Source organism: Mycteria americana, chromosome 6, assembly GCF_035582795.1.
Source record: "Mycteria americana isolate JAX WOST 10 ecotype Jacksonville Zoo and Gardens chromosome 6, USCA_MyAme_1.0, whole genome shotgun sequence".
In the NCBI taxonomy this organism is placed as follows: Eukaryota; Metazoa; Chordata; class Aves; order Ciconiiformes; family Ciconiidae; genus Mycteria; species Mycteria americana.
In genome coordinates, this window is record NC_134370.1 from 917875 (window position 1) to 938819 (window position 20945).

At 50.1% G+C, this 20945-nt stretch overlaps 1 protein-coding gene across 2 annotated transcripts in view; it reads left to right on the forward strand.

The window, feature by feature from the left end:
• The window catches only part of STK32C (serine/threonine kinase 32C), a 100802-nt gene that overhangs the window by 53404 nt on the left and 26453 nt on the right, over positions 1–20945 (forward strand). Inside the window, exon 2 of one of the 2 annotated variants that reach the window (XM_075504305.1) lies at positions 53–108. The exons of the other annotated variant lie outside the window; for it this stretch is intronic. Coding sequence (XP_075360420.1) covers positions 53–108 — 56 coding nt within the window. The remainder of the gene's footprint in view (positions 1–52; positions 109–20945) is intronic. 2 annotated transcript variants of the gene reach the window in all.

The window sequence follows — 20945 nt, forward strand, 5'->3', positions numbered from 1 at the left end:
TCTTTGCAGTAAAGCATTTACAAATTTAAATTTTTTTTTCTTTACCTTGTAGTGAACTTTGACCACTTCCAGATTCTCCGGGCGATTGGGAAGGGAAGCTTTGGCAAGGTAGGCTTGAACGCTCGGTCTTGAGTTTGCTTGTGTGTTTTATCAGGTGCCTGCTGTTACGTACTTACGGTTTATTGAAACAGTAACGGTGCTGAAATAGGCTATTTTTATTGTTGGATGATGGCTGCTGAGTAAACACAGGAAAAATGTGTTCAGGAAAATACCTCGTTCTCATTTGGTATTGCTTTAATTCTTGGCATCTTGGTGAAACAGGTGTGTTTTAAACTACCAGCACAATCCTGACCATTTCATGGCAAATATTCATTATGTTTTCTGTTTCCTGAGAGGGTTTATAGGTTGTGAGGGGGGACAGTAAGTCGGGAAGGTGTTGGAAGTTGTTCTGGGTGATTGACTGAGCTGGCACGATGTGGTCAAGAGGGTTCTCTGAAGCCCTGGGCTGTTTTCCCACTCAGAAATGAGTTATGCTGAAGAGTTTTTGTTGTTTATTTTTAACAATTTTTTTTTGCCAAGCATGTGGGAGAAGGTGGGAGGTGATGATCAAAAAGCTGGATAGCTCTGGAAATCAGTTACTGGTTGATTTCCTAGTTTTATTCCTTTTTCATTCGCTTTTTCACTGACTCTCACTCAGTCCCTGCGTACATAACTATCTGCTGCTTCTGTCAAGGCATTTCACACCATTTGTTTGCACTGCAAGCACAAGGTTCGATGCGTATGTGTGCATGCACGTGTGTACGTCCTTGCACACGCACGAGACTGCATTGCGTTGGTACTGTTCTGTAGTTACTTTGTCACCTGCATTTTACTGTGCCCCAACAGTAGTTGTGCCCCTCTGTTTAGCCGAGACGTCTGCACCCGATGGACAGGCGCTGTAGGAGTGATGACCCGGGTGATGATTCAGGAAAATTGCTGAATTTGGTTGTCGTAATCTTCTCACGTGACGGTCGCGTGCTGTGGGGCTTTGTGCCAGGACTGGGTGTTAGGGCGGGGCAGGGAAATGGGCCTTTGAAATTGTGCAAAATGTGGAATATTGAACTTGTGAAATAGCACAGACTGGTTCAGAGGACGGCGCAAGCACCTCCGTGTCTCCACACGCTGCGAAAATAAACTGAAGACAAGCTGAGCGATCAGAGGAAAGCCGTATCCTCTCTCGTTTCTTTGTGGTCTGGTCATCTTGGCCAGGTTCTCCCGTCTTACTTTGATCAACAGCTCATACTGTGGGGGTAAGAAAATCTGAGTCTGGCCCAGGAGATGAACCGTACTGTCCTTTGCTTTTTCGCTCTGCCCGTTACAGCCCTAACGAGGCAGTGTCACACCGGCGATGGCCGTGTGAGCAGCCTGACCTGCTGCATTCGATGCTCAGAAACTTTGTTCAGATGCTTGGAAACTTTGCAAAAGCAGAAATTTCTCAGGAGATCTGAGACCTGTTTGGCCAGAAGGGCCCAAATTTTTACCGATTACTGAAAATCTCTTTTTAAATACTTAAAATGTATTAAGTAGCTTCAGTCTTGAGAAACAGTAGCAGTACAAAATCCAACCGCAGTCTCGATGCGGTAGAGTCCAGCTCTTCTTAGAGTCAAGAGAATGGACGCTATTACTCATAGTGCTGTCATTAGCACTGCTTGCTAATGAAGACGTTTTGTTGCAGCCTCAGTTAACTGACGAACACTGAGGTATCTATTACACTTTCCTGGTGTGCTCGGGGCACAATCTACCCACGCGAATTCCCGCCCGCCTTCCTTGTAAGTCCGCATGGGACCAGGGCTAATGAAAATGTAATGCTGAGCGGGGGCAAGTCGGGGAGAAGGTGGGAAGTAGTCACCCAAGCAAGAAGAGGTGAAAGCTGGCAGCAGAGCTATGTCAGATTTCTGAGGTTGTATTAGGCGATGGAGAATGATTAAAGACAAGCTCAGGTCCTTCCTTAGGGTAGCACTGCAAAGGTAAAGCACGCAGCAGAGGAAAGTCTCCCCAGACGCTCCTGGCGAGAACGGGAGCTCTCAGGGTCTTGTGACTCCTGCTCATCGTCAAAGAGCAAGACCTAACTCAAAATCTTACTAAAAATAGCAGCTAACATTTTTTTCAAGCTCACAGGAGAAAACTCATACTTCCACATGTAAACTTTCTGGAGAAAAGAGGTTTTATTCTGTTGAGCAGCAGCACTCGGTGCTGTAAAATTAATTCTGCTCAGAACATGAAAAGGAGAAAAAAATATTCTTGTCTCAGGGCAGGACCTTTTTGGCTTTGAAGAGAGCTGCTCCTCGTGGCTGCTTCCTTTTCTGTTTATGTTGAAGGAAGGTTAAGTCTAGCACGTAGCAGTCTATCAGGCATCAGAATTGTATATACACTTTCAACAAAATGCTGAAATGATTCATCTGTCATCTTTCTGGATAATTATGTCAATATGCTAAATTTCCTTTGATACTGAGAAAAGCTTTTTACATTTACAAAGTCATTTACAACTCGCATTTAATTACAGAAAATGCAGGACTACCTACCCGAAAACTCTTACTTGAAATTTATGAGTAATTTAGTTGCTTTGGTTGATTTAAGCACTTATCTGCCCACACTCAGGAAGGTATTTAGGAGCCAGGGTCCCGTCCACCTCAGAATGGGGCTGTGGACCCTCAGGGTGCAGTGGGCGGCCTGTGAAATCTGTGACGCCGTGTGATCTCGTAGTGACGGCACCTAGGAGGCAGCAACCCGCCGGGTAGCTTTGGGCAAGGCGTTTGCTTTCCACTCTCGTTTGGTGCTCCTCTCAGGACAGACGGTGTGGTCCTTGGTACAGGAACTGTACCAAATGAAGGAAAAAGGCACTCAGAAATCGCTTTTGAAGAGACCGGAGAGCCCTGAGCCGTGGCTCTGGCATATCTGCAAAACCCAGCCAATTTCTGTTTCCTAGAGATGGGTTTAGTCATCTTTAAGATACTATTAAGCACATGAAGGTCATGCTCGATTCCATGTTTACTCAAATTAGCAAATGTGTAATATTTTCCATACATATTAGAGGTCATATTATTTGATTTTCAGTATTTTAATAGGAGCGTTATGTTTCTCCCGTAGCACAGACTCCTTTCTCAAGCAGCAGCAGCTGCTCAGGTTTTAGCTGGTCCGTTGCCGTTAGCCAAGGAGCAGTAGCCAGGAGAGGATTTCCAGAATGCGATGCAATTTGTCACCCCCCGTTTTAATGGGAAACGCACTGCGAGTTTCATCACGCTTCACAAGAGACGTGATGAGACCCGGAAATCTCAGGCAGCGTTGGCTGCATTGCAGGTATCCTGACGTCTGCCTTAAAAATTGACCTCTCCTGGCTTAAGTCTTTGTTCGAACCGGGAGGTAGCCGAGGGAGCGTTTGCCCCTGTATTCCTCCCCCCACCTGGGCTTCCCTCTCCATCCTCCCTCGAATCAGCCACCGCCACCTTTTCCAAGGGATAAAGAACTGCATGGGGTTATGGGAATTACTTGTTTTCACTTCACTGCTGTGAAGAAGGAAAATCATATCTGAAGTTCTTCACCACGGATTTATGTCTGCTGTTGGAAATAGAGGATTAAACCAGGGGATGGGGGCTGGAATGAGCAGCAACGTGAAATGACATTTTCCAGAGAGAACAAATACATCTCGGGGTGGGTGGGCCTGCGCAGGCAGGCCGCAGGGGCCTGGGGGGCGTTGCTTTCATTTTTCTTCTTTCTCTTTTTTGTCTTTACTTTGAGTAATTTCTGACGTTTTATTGGGAACTGCGAAGGTTCAGGGGAACCCATCTGGTAGTAAAGAGGTTTTTATAGCTGGCAGGTGGCACAGTGAGGGCCTGGAGAGCAGGGACCCCAGACAGCCCCCGGCGCAGGCGGCGCGGAGGCGGGAGGCGTGCGCGGCTGCGGGTGGGGTCGGGCGGGAACCCCGCGGGGGATGGGGTGAGAGGCAGCCGCGAGGGACGGCGGTCCTCAGCACGGCGGGGCGGGCGGGGAGCACGGCGGCCGCCGGCGGAGGCGTCTGCCCTCCCCATCTGGCCGGCTCCTCGGGCCGGGGCGCGGGGTGGCCCTGGCTGCTCAGGAGGTGCTGAGGGGGCCCTGCTCCCCGAGGGCGGCTTCTCACCGACCCTTCCAAAGAAAGCTCGCTTGCAACGCGGTTTGCTTTGCAAAAGTACTTTAACTTCATGATTTTGTTGCTTTAATAATTCACACAGCCTGAAGCTGGGTATAGAAAAGCTTTAATCCATTTTCTGAAGGTCATAAATGCCCACCCAGTAGATATACCGTAAATAAAATTCCCTTAAAGTCTGTTCTCTGCTGAATCCCTCTTTGATGCCAACACAAGCTTGATCGTTTGTCTTCTTTTCCCGGCTTTATAAATGTTGGATTTTTCCCCAAAAAGAAAGGCTACAAGCACAATCCTTTGATATTAAAATACCACAGATGGTTTTTGCCCTTGTTTTTTCCTTTGCTGTACTGGAGCTCGCCTGAGGCCGAGGGTTTGTCAGAGCTGCAGGCAGGGTCTCAAGACGCGTGTCCCTGCCGGACATCGGCCCCGTCACTCGTTCGCACGCTGGCGACGGCCCCAGCCCTGGCGTGGGAGGGCGGCGGGAGGACCTGCCGTGTTGTCACGCGGCTCGGGAGGTGAAAATGCGTTTGTTTTTTAAAAGGGCAGTGTGGTTAGCTGCGAGGGGACAGCCAGGCGAGGGGTGTCCATGCGTGCCGGGGTGCCTCTGGTGTTTGACCACCCAGCCCTGCCTGGGTGAGGTTTCGCTGGGCGGCCCCAGCCCTGGAGGAGGGAAGGGCCCTGCTTGCTGCGCTGGTGCCGTTCAGGCACCGTCCTGCTTGGCCCCCGGAGCTACACAGGGTGTCGTGCGGGACGGAGCAGGTCCTCCAGGCAGGAGAAACGCAGTTGCAGGAGCGGTGATGCGAAGGGCGTGCTTCACCACAGCGTCCGGCACAGGAGCAGCTCCCCTGGCCGGGGGTGCACATCTGCCCAAATCCCTTGTCTGGCAGTGACCACGAGTGGGTGCGTGAGAAAGCACGGAGCACACGGAGGGTGATCCTCCCTCCAATACAACCTCCTAGGTAGTATTTAGTGATTTCTTTTTCTTTCTTGGACGTTGCTAAGCTCTAAGTGTGTCATCGGTACAAGCCACAGGAGAGAGAATGGCAAAGAATGAAAAGCTGAAGTCTCGATGTGGTCCAGCACTACCTTACTGCCCAGATCTCGGGTTGTGGGGTCAGCAGCACTACAATTACAGAGCAGAAAATGCTGCTGAATGATCTCGAGTGATGGAGTGAGCAGTGACTTCAGCTGGAAGGAGGCCTGGGACGTGATACTGCGCACCCCCGCCGGGGACCTGTTTGGGGTTTCTGAAGGATCAGACTTCATAAGACAGTGATTTCTAGTAAAAGCTGCCCACCTTTGTTATTATTATATACCCAGTGCCTTATTAACATTTGCATTAGAAACTGCCTGGGGTTTATTTCAGCCCCTGTCATTCCCTGTGGATGAGTCACGCTGGTGTGGGACGGGAGGTGGGACGGGAGGTGGGACCGATGCTCCCGCCAGCAGCCGGGAGGCTGTGGACAGGAAAGCGGCATAAGAGAGCGGAGGGTGGAAGCGCCCTCCTCCACCCAAAATCCTGCTGATGGCCCCTGGGCCACCCCTGCAGGTTTCCACGCGCGAGTGGGGACTCGCCCCAGAGCAGAGCGCCGTGGTGGGCCGGCGTCGCCTCCTTGGGCTGCGCGGCTGCTGCATCCCCCGTCTCGGGCGGTCCCCTTGCCTGAGCGTGCAGGGAGGGGTACGTCTGCTGCAGAGGGCACGCACGAGCGGCAGCTCCTGGGAGCTGGCTGTGGAGCGGGATGGCTTCGCTTTGTGTGCCGGGCTCGCCCCTCACTCATACAGTTTCTCAGCTTGCTGCTCAGGCAGCCTCTATCCCTCCTGAGTCCTGAAACCTGCTGGTTCCTCGTCGTCGGGAGGCTTGGAGGAAAGCGAGATGCTGGTTGCAAATTGTGGTATTTGAATGTGACGCTTCCGCTCAGTCAGGCGCTAACCCTGAGCTCGCTGTGGTCTGTCCACTGATTCATTGCATCTTGTGCCAGGGGAAGCCTGCTGTGTATTTTGCTGAAGCCTCTTCACGGGGTAAGGATGGCTTTTGTGGCGCAGTATGTGACACCCTCTCTTGAGTCACAAACACACGTCCCTGCTCATACAGCTCCTTCCTCTTACGCGTCCCTTCCCGGGCCGGGGAGGACAGGCAGGCACGCTGGTTGTGCTAGCTGCACGTTGGGAGTTGAGAAATGCGCTGCAGGTCTTAGGCGCAACCAAGAATAAAATCTGTGCATGAGCCAGTCTCTCTCCTTTAGCCACTACAAAACAACCCAGAAGATGTTTTCATTTGGTTTGCTCCCCCGCACTTTGTAGACATGCTCCACCTCGTGCTTGCAGAGCTGTTGGGGAAAGTGCAGTGCCTCTTTACTCCTCGCCTGAAGTTTTGCCATTTTCTCTTGTCAAGTTGTCTTTTGCCATCAAAGGGCACCAACACCGAGAGGATGTAGTGCCTTGTTGCCAGAACAAAGCTCGTCTCTACTAACTCATGCGTAGCAGCAAAGCCTGATTTGGTGTGATGATTCATGAAGATTCCCTGGTGTCTAATAATGCGGTTTAATTAATGATGGAGCCTTTCCCTCCTTCTGGATCTCTGTCTTTTGCGTTGTCTGATTGGTTTTCACAAAGCTGAGAGGAACTTTTACATCTTTGAGTCATCCATCCATCCGTAAAATGTGGCTGAAACTGGCCAACAGTCCTAAAAGTCGGTAGGGGTGAGTGTGGAAAAAAAAAATCCCGTAACCTCATTTTCTTAGGAAAGCAGACACAAATATTTAATTCATGAAGCTGCAAGCAAGTCCAGCAGACTGGATCCCTCCTGGCGTGAGCCTGCATTGTAATGCAGCGGAGCTCCTCTTCGGGCAAAGCGGAGCCCTGGGCTGCCAGGAGGAGCGGGTCCGGGTGTGACGCTGCGGCATCGTCCCCCTCCCGCCTCCGCTGGGGCTGGGCCGCGGCAGCGGGGCAGGCGGTGCGCGGACGTGGCGCTCGGGGCAGGCGGCTGCCGCGGGGAGTGCCGGTCCCCGCTTCCCCATGGGATGCGCTGATTCAAAATGTCACGGTGCTAGCGGTGACGCCTGGGGACGTGCTGGCGCTGGTGCACCAGTGCTATTCGTGAGTTGTGTGTTGGCGGCGTGATAAACTGTCACTAGCAATTGTAACGTGATGGAATGGTAAGTGATGGAAAAGGGAAGAACAAAGAGCGCTGAATGATCCCGTCCTCATTCTTGCCTCACCCTCATTCTTTAATGTTGTTGGCCCCAGGGATGTCACTACTGCCTGCCTCTGGTATCCACTTCCAAGCTGTTTTGGTTTTTTTCCCTGTGTTTTCTCCTTCCCCTACCGCCTCTGAACTGTACAAAATGAAGAAAACAGGAAGCATGAAACAGAAAATGTTTTTAAGTCTCATATAATTTTATATAAATGTTTTTTTAATTTTTAAAAAAGCTAGCATGAAACAAAAAGGAAAAAGGATGTCTGTTTGTAAGCGCAACGTTAAACCCGACCTCTGTGGTCCGAAGTTGGCAGCCAGGCAGTCCTGCTGGGGCGCGGTGCAGCGATGGCCGGCTGGGTTTCCTGTGCCCGGTGGACGTGGCCCTGCACCGCTGGCCGCCTGCACCGCTCTGCCCACTGACGCCTGCTCCGAGCCAGCGTCATCCCTCTCCAAAAAAGTGTGTAGCCCCGGGCAACGCGTGCATGTGGCGAGAGCCTCCCCGCAGAACAAACGCCGTTCCCTGGCGCAACCAGCCTGTTTAATTGGGATGGAGTTAATCAAGCCTGTCGGGGGGGGTGGGGGGATGGCAGAGCTGTGTCCGGGGCAGCCCTGCGATGCGGCAGGGCAGGTGCACGCACCGCAGCCTGCACGCCTGCCCGAGCGCAGCGGGAGAAACCACCCTCACTTCCACAGCAGCGGGGTTGTACGACCTCCGATGCGGAGCCGGCTGGAGGGCCCTGCGGTGACGTCCCAGCTCCACGCGCCGCTCGGGCTGGGGAAGCAGAGGTGCAAACAGGCGCAGCTAGCGAGGGGAGGCCGCCGCCGCCACGGGCTCCGCCGGCCACGCGGCCGGGGGACGTGCCTGCTGGCAGCCGTGACCGGTGCCTTTGTAGACTCAGAGTTGCCTTGTGCCAGAGGAGGTGCGTGGCGCTCGTAATCCCACTGCCGTTTGAAGAATCTGCTTTTCGCTTGCTCTGCTCTGCAAAGCAAGGATCTGTGGATCAGGTAATTCCCCAAAATAGTAAAGGAGACAAAGACGCTGCTGCTTCTGAGGCAGCCCAGCCTTCCTCAGGCCCTGCACCCCTTCTCAGGGCTTTCTCAGCCCTGAAGGCACCCAGGGATAGGCATATATACTGCTTTCCCACTGCAGCTTGCAAAAAGGTCGTTAGTGGGAGGAAGCCTAGACAGCAAATCCATAACGTATCTTCCGCATGACATGTTTGTGTAAAGACTATGAAGTTCTTGTTTGCTATAAAGAGTAAAACGATGCAGTGCCATTACAATGCAGGCAAAAGAAACAACTCCCAGGAGGGTACAGCTCAGTCCTGGCAGCTGGAGGCACGACGCCAAGCTTTCCCAGGGGCATTTTCTCTTTCCTCCACAAACTCCCAGAGTCCCACAATTGCCTCCAACTGCCCAAAATGAGAGTGGCAGTGAAGTCCCTATGGATGGGAACGCCCAGCATGTTCTCATATGCCCTTTTAAAAACAAGGCATTTTTCCGATTACTTGTGACTGTTGCAGATGTGTGTTCAGTTATTGCTGTTATTAACCCAAGCTGTATCTCTGACAATTTAGGACCGCAGGCTGCACCCTCTAGGACATCTCTCTGCCATATTCTTTGCCTGGTTTTCCTTTACCACATTATCTCTGCCTGCACTTGGTTGGACCTTTAGCTCTTGTTTGTGGTCTCCTTCTGCCAGACAAAACCCATGGTGTGTGTCCTGGGTCTGAAGGTAGCACAGCTTTCGTTCTTCATTCCCTGCTATCGCTGCTGCTTCACTATTTGTACAACTGTAAGTACTAGAGGAGGCATTGCAAGGGGTGCTGCACGAGAAGCCTCGGAGGCTGACAAACCCTCTGTTGGTGCTCAGAGCACTTGGACGGAGAAGCAGGTGGTCCTCATAGCAGCCATGATGGATAGACACACGGTGGCTGGCTTTGCGGGGTGGGCATTCTCAGCATCGGTGCAGGGGCTCCTCTTAGTCTGGAAGCAGAAGCAACATCCTGAGGTGAACCGCAAGGCTGCTTCTGCCCATCAATGCGATGAAAGCTTGCCATGGCTTGTGTCAGCAGAATTTTTTTCTCACATATATTACCGTGTATGCATCACGGCTGAATAGCTGTTTCCTGCTCAAATTCTTCCTACCTCTTACATGTGACTTTTTTCAATATTAAATTCTAACAACAAAATCCACCCCCCCACCCCCTTGCCTAAGCCACAAACACAATCTCATTTCTAGGACTTTGATTAAGGAGACCTTTTTGTGGAGTAACATATGCTGTCTGTTGAGTGGCAGATGTCTCTGAATCAAACACCGATACTTGTGTTCAGAAGGGCCAACCTAATTATGGGGTAAGGAAACGGAGAGCTAAAGGTCTTTGAGGGGAGGAGGAGATGTTGCAGCACGGGAGATCTCCAGACTCTGCAGGAGTCTCACGGACTCTCACAAGAAAAACAGCGGGAGTAGGAAAGGGCAGAGCTGGGTTAGGTGGCATGGCTGCAAAGAAACCCAACCTAAGTGCACTACTGAATTTTATTTACTGTCATCCATCTGTGAGAACAAAGAGCAGAATATTTTGGCGCGTGATTGGATTCATAATTGGAAATCTGATTATTGTCGCTCTTCTCCCTTTGCATGTCTTCGTTCTTTGCTGCACTGGGGAAGGAGGAGGGTAACTCTGGTGTAGGGGGTCTCCTCTGGCCCCAGCGCCCTGCGCCTGCCATGGTGCTACCACTGGCCACCAGCAGCCTGTGCGTGCTCGTAGTCCTGCGCTCCACTCCGGCGCAGCGTCCATCCATTTATTTATTCAAACCTCTGGGACGCATGGATGCGAGGAACAGAGCTGTGTTACTGTAGTCCTGAGCCGTTCCTGATCTGATCACCTGTGCCGCCCATCGCATTGATGGCAGTAGACACAGAAGAGTGAAAACTCTGGAGGTCATGTTCTTCTCGCATTACTCTTAAGAGAAGCGCCAGTTCAGCTGGGCTCAGCTGTACGCTACCCGAGAGGCCGTGCCTTGTCTTTGGTGGCAGCAGTGTCTTTACCTGCCCGCTGTGCCAGCCGTGCAGCCAATGAGCAGACTGATGGTCTAACATGGCCGACATAAGAGAGTCTTATTTTTAAAGTCAAAAATGTGCCCTGCTTTGCTAACGTTAATGATAAATTTCTCAGTGGCTTAAATATGACCAGCATTTGGATCTTTTTTTTGTTCTGACAAGCCATGAGACAGCACACCCCGCAAGCTGGTTACCTGAACCAAGAGCATGGGATGTTTCAGCATCAGACGCAGGATTTGGCAACAATAAAACTGAAGCTACATTGGACATCAAAATCATCTACAGGTCCTTAGAAGCTGCAGCCTATGAGTTTGGGATGTTCTATTAATGCTCGAGGCTGGACAATCCAATTACAAACCACTTAATGTCATAAATGATAAGGAACAATGTCCTCTGTTCTTATGAAATCATGACTAGATCAGCATGATACAGCAAATATTCCCTAAGCACTTTTATAATAGTTTATTAAAGGAAATATTGTCTGGGTCTACCCAGAGCATTATGGGGTGTACCCATTTTGTTACTCTAGGCAGCACCATAGTTCCATGATGTTTGCAGAAGGAGACTTTCTCCTTTCCTTCGCATGATATATTTCTTCTTGTGGCTTGGATCAGCATTCAAAGAAGTCTGAAGTTCATGAACTCCTCTTTAAGTGTCTGTACACTGCTTAAAAACAAACCTGTATCTCATAGTAACGGTACAGACACAAATCCAGGGAAGCTGTACGGGGTACAGCTCTGTTCTTCTAGTTTTTCGACGGTGGATACAGGAGCTGCCCACAAGCCAGTAACAGGCAATTGAGATTTTCTGTGTCTCAGCAATGAAGAAAAAATGGAACATAAGAAGTATAAACAGAAACTGATGCAGCTGGTATGCCGTTAACACTAGAAACTGTTGTTGTAATGATAGATTTGACATAATTCTGCCACAGCCAGGGAGACTTCCCGCCTGTGTTGTGCACCCCAAGTCAGCTGCAGCACCTGGCTAGACCTGCCACGGGACAGAGGCTTCTCATGAGCCAGACTTACGAGGAAGTGCCTTTCCCATTGATGACGACGTGCCATGCTTTTATTCCTCTGAGTTTTCCTGCCCTTCTCCTTTGAAATTGCCTCTTTTCCAGTCTTTTAAGGATTAGGTAGTGGTTTCCCAGATGAACCGTGGTGATGGATTCTGGAGACAGACAAAAAGAGGACGTGGAAAAAGTTGTTGTGGAAAAGACCTTTAGCAGTGGATCAGAAGGGTTGTGTGGAGAGTTGGGTATGTCATGTGGCAAGGTTGGGGAGACCATGAGAGTGCATTTCTTGTTACTTCAGCTTGGGATGGAGTCTCCTCCCTCCCACGACCGCCGTATTGCCCACCACGTGGCTGCCCCGAGCTGCACACCAACCAGCTGAGTCTGCAGAGACCTCTGTGTCGGCTTTATGTACCATTTCTATTGCATTTCTATTTAGGTACCATTTCTATTTTGCATGGCTTCAGGGTTTGGTGACCCTCTGCATCAGCCTCTGAGCGCCTTTTCCCGTGTTGCTGTGCACCTTGGCCTTTGGTCCCTGTCCCCACGCTGGCGAGCACGTCCCAAGTGGTAACTCAGTAGTGACTGATGCAGTCAAGAGAAGCTGCTTTACTGCTGTGGAACTGAATCTGAAAAGTAAACCAGGATTTTTATCTGTGTTACCCTGACCTGTGGAACTGGGTTCTCCTGGAGAGCAATGACAGCTAGGTAGATAGATAGATAGATAGCCACATACGTGTATGTATACATACCTACACAAACACACAGAGCTTATGATGGTTATTAGGTGCTGCCTTCCTTTGGTGGGTCCTTAGCCCCCGAGGGAGGAAGCACCAACACTGTTGATTTGAACTACATGCCATTTCTTAACCTGTGTGACGAGCCAGGTCCCCCTCTGTGGGTGTCTGTCCTTCAGAAGTGGCAGGACATGTTGCTGACACAAGATGTCCTTTTGCAAAAGGTCTGTGCTTTTCTAGGCAGGCTTTATTTATAACTCTTTTTCCCTGGGCAGCAAATGAGCCTTACAGTCTGACTGCCTGATTGTCTTGTAAAAGCTATACAATTTGTCTTATGAATCTAGCCAGGTTAGCCTCAGTCACGGTTATTTATGGTGTTGCTTAAAATCATTATGTCTGACCATATTCCTTACAAAATCTAGGGATCCTGGAGTCATTTGGTGTAAATACAGGTAAACGCGTTTCTGATACACCTTTCCTTTTTATGCTCATGTCCGAGCGTGCTACCGAGTCCTTTACATCGGCGCAGTGCTGCCGTTTGTTCAGGCGGACGGTGCGTGAACACCGCGACGCCTGAGGCCCACGCGCTGTGGTCAGAAAATAGCCGGCATTGTCCAAGTGCAACATATTGGGTATTTTCATGAGTATTTTCATTCTCTGACTGCCTAGAGAAAGCTTCCTGAAAAATTGACCTACATTGTATAGAATACCTGCTTCATTAGGAAACACGTAAGGAAACCAGGAATGCAGATTTGTTGCACAAAGGGTGACGTTTTGCCGGTAACAAGTGGCGAAGAGCTGCTGCTCTCTCCAGTTTCTCAGAAGCTTGATATGTGTCCGGCTGCTCTCTGACAATTAATTACCTCAGCCAAGCGCGGTACAAATGCTTGTGCAGGCACAGAAAACCTCACTGCGTTGCAGCGGATGAGCTGGCTGGGTCCCTCGCACAGAGCACCCAGCGTGCACGGGCGCGGGGCTCGGCCACGCGCGTGAACGTGCCTTGTTTCAGAGCGGAGCAGGGTGCGTGGCCCAGTGTCCTGGAGACCCCGCTGCTCTTCAGAAACAGAAAACCTTCTCCCTAACGTGTCCAAGCAGGCTATCAGAAGTTGTGCACTGGGACTTCTCTGCTTCTCATTTCATTCTCCGCCCAGGATTGATGGATTTGGGGGGGGGGGAAGAGACAGAAGTGACTAATTCTCATGCCTCAGCTGTATTCTGTTCTGTCATTTAGGTACCTACTCTTTTTTTGGCTCTACTGCTTTATCTTTCTGCTAAATACTGCTTTTGGCATTGGGGAAACAGGGCCGTGAAGAACAGGCAGAGGGAATGGTCAAGCTGCTCGGCCTGTCACGAGTGAAGAGCTTCTGAGAAGATGGCCATGAAATCAAGAACAAGTTTTGTGAGCCGCATAAGTAATAGGATGTGATTTTCGGTGGATTTGAGTCCCGGAATGCTGCTCTCCTCCATCTGTCTTTCCATTAATAACTCTGTCGGCCATCCCCAGGGTGCGATATGACCGCTCTGCGGCGGTGCAGGTGCTGTCGGGGCAGCGAGGGGCCGTCAGACGCAGCCTAGCAAGGGTCGCTGCGGAAAAGTTCTAGACATGTTTATTTATATAATGTGGATAGCAAAAATGCTAGCTGTTTCAATAGTCTTGTAAAATTAAAAGATTAGGAATGAAAACATTGATGAATTCTAAATTTAGTGCTTTCCATTTTCACACAAACTGGAGACTTTGTTCTCTGAAATAAGACCTTAACTATAATGTCGCTTTGACAATTGCAAATATGCTTTTCTAATGTTTTATACTTTTTTAATTCTTACTGACCCATCACAGTTGCGGTAAACTGTATTTTTTCTGTATGATCAGGAATTCTACCTCCCTCAGGAAAACACTCTGGACTGTAAACACATGAGATTTTTTTAAAGAAAGAAAAGAAGGGAAAGTAACAGTATTTATTAAAGAGAAGTCTTTTGTGTCTCTGCTTTTCACGCTCACCTCCCATTTAGTTACTATTTATGTACAAAATCCATCAAGAATCCTTCTGTTAATGTTGTTTGCTCACAGAGTTGCAGTAAGATTGTTGTGCTATATTATTACTGTTGATCTAAAAATTCTTTTTAAAAGTAAGTGCTAAAAATTCCTCTAAATAAAGGGCAATGCAGTCTAAGATACATATCTGTTCGTAATCGGCAACTGGTGCAATTAAACCAAACCGTACTGGAGGTTAAATAACAACCAACCCGTTCTTCTCAGCTGCCGTTTTGCCAAGTGCCATTTAGCAGGGGTGTAGGAGCTTTGCTTGGCCGCCGCTCGGCTGGTTGTGAAACAGTGCCCTGGTGTGCTCGTCGCAGAGGTCCATGGGTCCTGCTGCGTCCCAAGGCTCTCGGCTCTGCTCTGCTCTACCTTCTTTCCTCAGTAGGGAAATACATTCAAATGCAAACTTAAAGGAGGATGCTTGCACAAGATGAGAAAACTAGCTTTTAGCCCCTTGCTATCATCTTTCGGCTTGTCAGAGAGAATAAGATACGCAGGGTTGTTCCTGGGCAGAGTACTCCAATTGGAGACCTTGCTCGGCAGCAGCTCCTCTTCCGGGCGATGCCTCCAGGATCGAGGCAGAATTTAAGCCGTGGTCAAGCACTGCTGCTCGGTGGCGGTGATGAGCTCAGGTATTGATCTGCCCCTTCCCGATGCCCCGTGCCGTTAATCCAGTGAGCACGGTTTGCTACGAGATCGATCTGCTTGCCATCGGGCACGCAGGGCTGGAGGCTGAAGTCATAGCGATGACTCAGCTCAGTAAGTGCTCTCTGATGGTCCTGGAGACATGCATGATGATGGGCCACTTGAGGGACGGTGAATAACTCGGCAGCATTAATGAGTGGAAGCGTAAAAGCTCTGCAGATGCCTAATAGGAGAGCTGCAGTAGGAAGAGCCTCATCTCTGCTGTTGAATGCTTGAAGCATATTTCTTCATTTTGGTAATACGATATAATTAAGTACTGTTTGGCAGGTTTGAAAGAAAGACTTGCGAAGCAATCCTGTGGCTCCTTGGGAGCAGGCTGGAGGCAGCCCCTTGTCTGCTGGTGACCCATCTCCTCGGGCTCGGACTGTGGGGTGGCCACAGTGACGGAGGAAGGAGACCAGCCGAGGGAGCGGGGGGTTTGTCCATGTCCAGGCTTGCGCACGGCCCCGGTGCCCCCCCTCTGGAAGGGACCTCCATCTCCCCAGCCTCTACAGCTGTGTCTTCCAGGAGACAGAGCTCTCTCCAGCCAGCCATGACAGAAATCGATCATTAGAACTGCAAGAGATTCCTCGTGGAGAAGGGACTCGGTATACTTTGTACATTGAGTTCCTGCATGTGTGGAGGTCGATGCTGGAGCTGGAGGCGACATCTCCCTGAGGAGCTGCCGTAACATTCACTTCCCTGTTTTTTCTAAAGGAAGGATCACCAGTGGTCACAGTGAAATTCAGCAGTAGTTGATAGAGTTGTGCTAGGCATGCTAAGTTGGTCTTAACCACAAATTATCATTAATCTTCTCCCTTCCAAGATGATATTTTCTCACTGACGCTTTTGCTGTTTATATACTGTGATAGTTCCTTAGTATCGTCTCTGTTGGTATCCCTCCAAATGCTTTGTGTTGAGAGTTGGATGCGTAGGACAAAGGGAAATAAAGCTATGTTTGGTCAGGTCCTACAATGTCTAGGTTTGAACTGCCCTTTTTCCCAAGGGAAAGATACTGGGGATTTTAATGCAATATTGAAAAGCAAATGTGAACAGATGGGACTATAATCTGGCCAAACTTCCATCCAGGCAAGTTACTGACTTTAAACCTGGAGAGGGGTGCTGCGGTGGATGGAGGAAGTAATGCCGTGTGCTACGTGGACGGTATGTGCACAGAGGTGTTTGCTGTCAAGTAACAGTTGTTTATGGTTAGTCTGACTTCTGACTGCCAGTCGGCAGACCCAACAGCTGATATTGAAGTTTGGGAGGTTTTCGTAGCTCTGGCATATTAGCTGTTTTTAATGCACTGAAGTGAGCTTTGCTCACCTTTATGGTGGGGGTCACTCCACAGTTTGGTGGCATCTTAGGCACAAGCATCTGCGGTGTGACAGCTCTTACGGTTACTTAGCAATGCTTTGAGCCTGGTGCTGAAAAACAAGGTCTTTCAGTGCAGAGGACCTTCACTAGAGGAGATGTCTACCAGGGCAGATCCCGTTGTAGCAATTTGGCAGTAAACACATTAGCGCAATGAAGGAAGCTTCTGCCAATGAAAAATTAAGCATTTGGCTGCAAGTGGCATTAAATTCCTCCTGAGGGTTTTGCACTGTGAAACACGAGTGTCCCCTTCTTTCTTAGATGAAAAGTTATGCCTATATTTATTTACTTCGGCGCGGAATGGGAACTTTGGTGCCTGAGAGGCAGGTTGCGGCAGCAGCACAAACGAAGACGTTGGGCCCCATCGCTCTCAATGCCATTGCCCGGCAGTGCTGTTTCAAGATGAGTGATGAGGTTTTTCGAAATAGCACAGTGAGTGTTCTTGCCTTGGGATCAGGGAAAGCTTCAACATTCATTTACGTTCAGAGATTAAATAAAGCCCTCTGTTCTTCATTGGAAATAATTAGATTTCTCTCTGTTCCCAAGTTTTATCAAATATGTAACTAAAATAATAATTTTATCTGCCTCTTTGACCAGCGTATAAAACATTACAGAATGTAATCATGGCCGTAATGAAAGATGACTCCAAATACAAGACTTAACTCAAAATGTATGCCAGCCGTAGGAAGACATACATTTTATTCAGAAAAGGCTTGTTAACTGTAGTCGTATGCAGGGGTCCAGATCCTCATGTAAATCCACAGAGTGCTGCTGAGCTGGAGTAAATGGTGGATCCAGGTTTGGATCCATCCAAAAGGCAGAAAGAAGATGGGTCATGGCGTCTTCGGGGATTTCTGCAGGTTGGTCTGATTTCTCATCATTCTTCTTTAAATAATATGAAAGCCAGGAAAGCCCAGCAGAGATATGAGCATGTGATTAAAGCTACACCAAACCCTAGATGCCTAAGAGCCTTTCCGTAGGAAGCGTGACAGCTCCAGAAGCCATCTCCCTGTTTGTCCTCCCCGCTCTCGGCAGAGCCGTCCTACAGTGGGAAACGCAGTTCCGTCCACTCTGAAACCTCCCCAGTGAGGGTCTGCTGCTCTGCGTCCTTAAGGTCAGCAAATCCCGGCCACGCCACACTGAAGACACGTGCTCAAGACTAGGACCAAAGGATGATCCAAGATGCCTACAGTTTTTGTTTTAAAATTTAGTAAAGACATCAGATTTTGAGATATCTGACTGTCTATAATTTCTAGCAAGTGATGAAACTATATAGCTGGCATGCAAGAGGGGAGAGGGTGGAGAACGAGACAAACAAAAGTAAGGAAAAATGCTCCTTTTTCTTTTCTGTTTCTTAGGTTTATATGCTGTCACTTCTTCAGTTTTTCCTTGTTTATTTGGATTAATGTCTCGCAGGAGGTAAAGAAGTCTACATGTTTTTTTCAGAGCTGCAAGTCAAATAATCACCCATATCCAAAACTTGATTATAGAAACATCTGCTTAATGTCTGACGAGATGTTATTTTCTCAGCGTGACATTAAAAGGAAGTGCTTAATCCGAACCACCTAAAAGTGCTTTAAATCATATGATTCAGAGCATGTAGATAACATTCTGCATCCCCCTCTCAGGAATTCTTGCAGGAAAACTGGAAAATATTCCACGATAGACGCCAAAGAGAAGCACTCGGCTCCCCGCTTGCCGTGTGCAGGTGCCAATAAGGAGAGCTTTTCCTGACACAGTTTCAGTGTGCTGGTTGTGTGCCGTTTATGTCAACAGCAAGACAGAAATAAAAATGTATGTGCAAGCCTAGTTTTGGATGTGTTTTGAGCACAGTCCCAGCTATACCTATGCAATGTGTTTTACTTTCCTGGAGCACAGAGGACTGGCCACGTTCGTAGAGGATGTAAACCTGTACGGGTCTGTTGAGCTTCAAGGAGGTCTGCGGACGTGCACAGATGAGAACGTGAACACATTCTTAAGGCTACAGAGTTGAAGTTACTGGTGTATGGCATGCCGAGGTGCGATCTCGAGCAGCACATTTTATTTTAGGTCAGAAGAGGTTTTCATCTCTAGCATCAGCAACTGAGAAAGGGGTTTTTAATGGAAGCGTTGACATGACCTGAAAACACCAACAGGCTTGCTGTGGATAAAAGTTTTATCAGCTACTGTTACAACTTGGCTGCAGCAAACAGCAGTACTGAATTAAAGAGACGTTAATGATTTATGGTGTTCTGACAAACCAGTCCTTCATCAATCTTGTGATAAAGCATAACTTTTCAGCAGGGAAAAAGTAAAGTCATAAGACTGCATGAAAAACATCTTAAGGAGTGAAATGTGGTGAGGTGTTTGGAACAGAAAACAAAATCAGCTCTTGAAGACGTGGAGGCAGATTTGTTGAGCTGGTAAGCTCAGCGTGGCTCCTGAGGATTGCAGTCATTTTCCATTCACTGCCGCTTTACGCCTTTTAATTTGCTTTATACCGGAGTAGATAGGTTCTGGTTTTGACCTTTGCATCTGAAGGGGAGACTGTCTTATTAAAATACTTGCTGTTATTCTTAGAGATGTAGCTATAAAGTGGTCCCAACTGGCTGACACCGTTAATTGCAGAAAGGCTGCTGCAGTACCAGCTGTCTCTGGAGGCCAGGTGCCCGTGCCTGGGTGCAGCCCAGCGGATGTGCCCGGCACGGGCCCCTCCGTGGAGGCTGGAGATGGGCCGTACGGAGTCGGTGTGCCCGCTGCCGTGCCCGTCAGGAGCCCAAAGATGGGGGGTTATTTGCAGAAGACGGCAGAGTAGCAGCAGTAGGTACCTGTCTGCACCACGTGTCCCCCGCATCAGCATCTCACCTGGCGCGGTTGTGGGAGCAGGTAGGAGCAGCGATGTGAGCGTTACACCTGGAAGTGTCCGTTGTTTTGAGGACCACAACCAGCTGATCTAAGGGAAAAGGGCTGGGGCTGAAGACCACGGGTACCCCCACCAGGAGCACCCGAGCGCAGGGAGGCTCCGCCGTGCAGCCTGGCCCTGAGCAGTGCCTTCGGCCTCATCCAGTCCAGAGGCACGGCCGAACGCTGGAGAGACGCGGAAAGGCAGAGGAGCGCTGTCGGCACAGCCAGCAGCCGCCCGCCTGTTTGTGTCACCCAGCCGGGTTCGTCAGCGTGGCATAATACAGGAGATTGCCGTGCACGCTGGCGCTGGGACCAGAGCTGCAGATGTCCCATTCTTTTAAATGGGTCTTTGTGTGCTGAAGATAATAGTTGGGAAAAACTGCCAGAGACGCCGCTGTCAAAACTGTTCCCAGAACAAAGTTCTGGTTAAATAAGCTGCATAATCAAGCAATGAAGGTTTTTGATTGTTTCAAAGTATGTTTTTATTCGGGACCAGACAGTATTATAGTAACGTGTCCCCGCCGAGCGTGGGGTAAGCGCCAGGGGTAAGTTGTGTGTAACTCTGCAGTCCTGCTCCCAGGACTTGCCTCCAGCCGCGGTGGCACAGCCTCCCCGGGGCGGCTCGGCTGCTGGGGCTGCGGGCTCCACCGCGGCCGCGGGCTCACAGCAGGGTGCCGCGAGGTCCCTCTGAACTGCACCAGACCCATTGCCCACTGGGCCACCGACATCGTCAGAGGAGCTCTTCTAGGGACAGGTCTGAAATTTTCTGTCTTGCCCAGAACGCCCTCCACCAGGACCAGCCCTGAAGGGATGGTGAGGGGCTGCACGGGCTCCTGCGGTGCCAGCTGCCTTTGGCGTTTCCAGCCTCTTGCGCTCATTGAGCCAAGCTCCGGGTCAGCAACCACAGAGGGGGAACACCTTCGAGGGACCAGCATCCTTGAGATGTCGGGTGCCTCTTCTGGGCCTCTTCTTGTAGGGGAGCTGCTCCTGGGTGAGGGTACCTGTGGTCTTCAGTCCCAGCCCTTTCCCCTTAGATCAGCTGATTTTACTGTCCTGTGTGTCAGGTAATTATCCATTTACTTTTTGTTCATGATTCATCCTGCCCAAGGCACACAGCTTTGTGCTGCCCATAGCTGCACTTCCAGCCGTGCTCGAGAGAGCACGTCTGTCTGCCTGTCCTTCCTCGTTTGCTCATCGCTGGGTGTTGGGAGAGGAGAACCTCTGCAGAACCGGGCAGCGTTGCCAGATGCCCAGGAGCCAGCTGCCAGCTCATTGCTTTTGTCAGAGTCAACACGACTGTTGCCTTTTTGAGAACACTTTTGATTAGGTAAACCTGATTTGCTAAATTTGAGGTGATCTATGGCGGAGGTTGTTGGTGTTTCACACCTGATACCGCCCGTAACTCAGGTGCTTTTGTGGCTTGTAGGGGTGCTGTTTTCTGTGGGTTGTCACAAGGCAGTAGCTGGGAACCAGCACGGTAATTACGGGGATCAGAGGAGTTTTTGACCACAGAGTGTCCCCAAGGGAAGGCAGGGGATGGCTGTGGCACGGGCCACTTCCAGTCGCTGGTGGCCCTGAGGGGACCGTGCCCCTGGCCGGACAGAGAGGGCTTGGGAACGGGCCCTTCCTGGTCCCAGGTGGAGCCCATCGTTTGCAGACCCAGCCGAGCCCCCTTCACCACGCTCGCGGCTGGCGGCCGGTACCCGGCAGCAACGGATCAGCAGCTGGGGCAGCCCGAGCCAGGGAGCGCGGGGCCGTGCCGGCGGATCACGGCCACAGCCCTGGCACGGTCACCATCCCC